The 2,586-nt window shown below is 60.4% G+C and overlaps 1 protein-coding gene across 1 annotated transcript; it reads right to left on the bottom strand.

Annotated features, from left to right (window-relative positions):
- Positions 1-172: 172 nt before the first annotated feature.
- Positions 173-2,140, bottom strand: ETH_00027510 (uncharacterized protein; the record flags this gene model as incomplete). Its single annotated transcript, XM_013379043.1, has 1 exon — positions 173-2,140. A coding segment is annotated over one exon (1,968 nt), but the record flags the coding sequence as incomplete, so codon positions are not given.
- Positions 2,141-2,586: the final 446 nt, after the last annotated feature.

Genomic DNA, 2,586 nt, shown 5'->3' with positions numbered 1-2,586 from the left:
TGCTGCTGCTGCTGCTGCTCTTGCTGCTGCTGCTGCTGCTGCTGCTGTCTTTACAGTCTGAAGCCGGCAGCAGCAGACTCTGTTGCCGAAGTCTGTTTTGTGCTGCTGCTGCTGCTGCTGCTGCTGCTTCGGGAGGCGCTACAAGGGTTACAGAGAGGCAAGGAAGGTGTACAGACACCATAGCGTAGGCAAGCGCGCCTCGCAGCAGCGGCTGCTGCTGCTGCTGCTGCTGCAGCAAATCTTGCAGCAGAGCCTCCTCCTCGAGCTCCGCATCGCCGGAAACCTGCCTGCTGGTGCTGCTGCTGCTGCGGCTGCTCGTCCTGCTGCTGCTGCCGCTGTAGCTGCTGTTTTTGCTGCTGTTGCGGCTGTGTCTGCTTGTCCTCCTGCTCATGATGCTGCTGCGCCTGCTGCTGCGGCTGCTGGGCCTGCTGCTGCGGACACTGCTGCTACTGCTGCTGCTGCTGACGGAGCTCCGAGAGCGGCTGCGCGCCTTGCTGCTGCTGGCTTCATTTTGGCTGCAGGTCCCTTCGGGGGATGCTGCATGCTTCTGCTGCTGCTGCTGCTGCCGCTGCTGCTGCCAGCTATCTGTGCCATTAGCTTTGGTCTCTCCTGCTGCTGCTGCTGCAGCTGATAGGGATAGTGATGATCCAGTCCTCGTTGCTGACTTTGCCCCTTCTCTATGCTCGCCTTCTTGCTGGCTCTGTCGCTGCTGCTGTTGCTGCTGCTGCTGCTGTTCATCTTCTGTGTCTTCTTCAGAAGAGTCTCCAAGTAGTGCATCCACCGCCCACTTCAGCCAACGCCCGGCTCTGCCGCTGTTGCTGCTGCTGCTGCTGCTGCTGTTACCGTTGCTGCGCGGTGGTGCTGCTGCAGTCACTTGGGGCAGCCGCCGCCAGGCCTCGCTCTGCAAGGCAAGTCGAGCCTGGTGCTGCTTCTGCTGCTGTTGTTGCTGCTGCTGTGGCTGCTGCTCTTGTTCCAGGTGCCCCTGCTGCTGCTGCTGCTGTTGATCTGACTGCTGCTGCTCTTCCTGCAGTAACGAAGGCTTACTTGGAAATTCTTGGGCATCGATGTTGGAATTCTTATCCTGCAGTTGCCGCTGCCCTTGCTGCTGTTCTTGCTGCTGCTCTTGCTGTTGCTCTTGCTGCTGCTCTTGCTGCTGCTCTTGCTGCTGCTGCTGTTCGTAAGATCCTTCCTCTGCAAGTACAGCCGGACTCTCAAGGACACCAGAAAGTTTGTCGCTTTGCTGCTGCTGCTGCTGCTGTTCCTGTTGCTGTTCCCCTTGGTGCTCGTCCTGTTGCTGCTGTTGCTGCTGCTGCTCTGGAGGCAGCGGCGGGGGCTTCTGGAAGAGAATGGACCGCAGCGCCTGCAGCTGTTTGCTGCTGAGTCGGAGGTGCAGCGGTTGCAGCAGGACATCAAGGCAGAATCTGTCAGTTGCTGCTGCTGCCTGCTGCTGCTGCTGCTGCAAAGGGATAGAGAAGCGAATGCTGCAGGCCCACCGTCGCAGCAGCGGCTGCTCGAAGCTGTTCTGTCGCTGCTGCTGCTGCTGCGCGTCATGAGCGTCTGCTGCAGCTCCTGCAGCAACTGCAGCAACAGCAGCAGCAGCTGCTGCTTCTGGGTCCAAAGACAAGGGTTTGCTTCCCTCTGCTTTCCGATCTAGGGCTTGAAGCGGCGTAGCCTCTGCTGCTGTCTGCTCTGCTGCTGTTGCTGCTGTTGCTGCTGCTGCTGCCGCGTTTGCTGCTTCTGCCGCTTTTTCAGCCTCCAGATTCTCTGCTGCTGCTGATGCTGCTTCAGCAGCATCGCTTGCTGGTGCCGCAGCACCGCTTGCTGCTGCAGCAGCACTGCTTGCTGCTGCTGCAGCACCACTTGCTGATGCAGCAGCATCGCTTGCTGACGCAGCAGCACCACTTGCTGACGCAGCAGCACCACTTGCTGCTGCTGCAGCACTGCTTGCTGATGCAGCAGCACCGCTTGGCGCTGCTGCAGCCTCCGAAGCAGCTACGGAATCTTCTGCAGCTGAATCAGTTTGGCCGTCGCCGTCCTGTGCAGCAGCTGCTGCAGCAGAACCTGACGGCTGCAGGCTGCTGCAGGCGCTGCTCAAAGAAAAGGCTGAAGTTTTGCTGCCAGCGCGGGCTCGCCACCTCATTTGCTGCTGCTGTTGCTGCTGCTGCTGCTCTGTATCAATACAAACGGTCAAGTCCGTCAATATGCACTCCCTCTGCAGCGCGTGCTGCTGCTGCTGCAGCTGCAGCAGCTCTGAAAAGTGGTGCGGGTGGTGTCTGCTGCTGCTGTCCGCATGCAGCAGCCCCTGCTGCTGCTGCTGCTGCGGCGGCAGCCGCACAACTAAAGAAGATAAAGCCACAGACACAGAATGAGGCCCGTGCAGCAGCTTAATATTTGAGTTTGTGATCTGCAGCTCAATGCTCAGCAGCAGCGGCAGCAGCAGCGACGAGCCCCACTGCCGGCCTTCCGCTGCTGCGCTGCTGCTGCTGCTGCTGCTGCTGCTCGCGTCACGGCGCTGAGGGGCACCCGCTGCGGCAGAAGCCGCTACAGCGGCATCGCTGTCCCCGCTACCAGCCGCTGCAGCAGCAC

This window comes from Eimeria tenella, genomic scaffold (genome assembly GCF_000499545.2).
Source record: "Eimeria tenella Houghton genomic scaffold, Eth_scaff1337, whole genome shotgun sequence".
Taxonomy (NCBI): domain Eukaryota; phylum Apicomplexa; class Conoidasida; order Eucoccidiorida; family Eimeriidae; genus Eimeria; species Eimeria tenella.
This window is presented reverse-complemented; position numbering and strand designations above follow the sequence as displayed.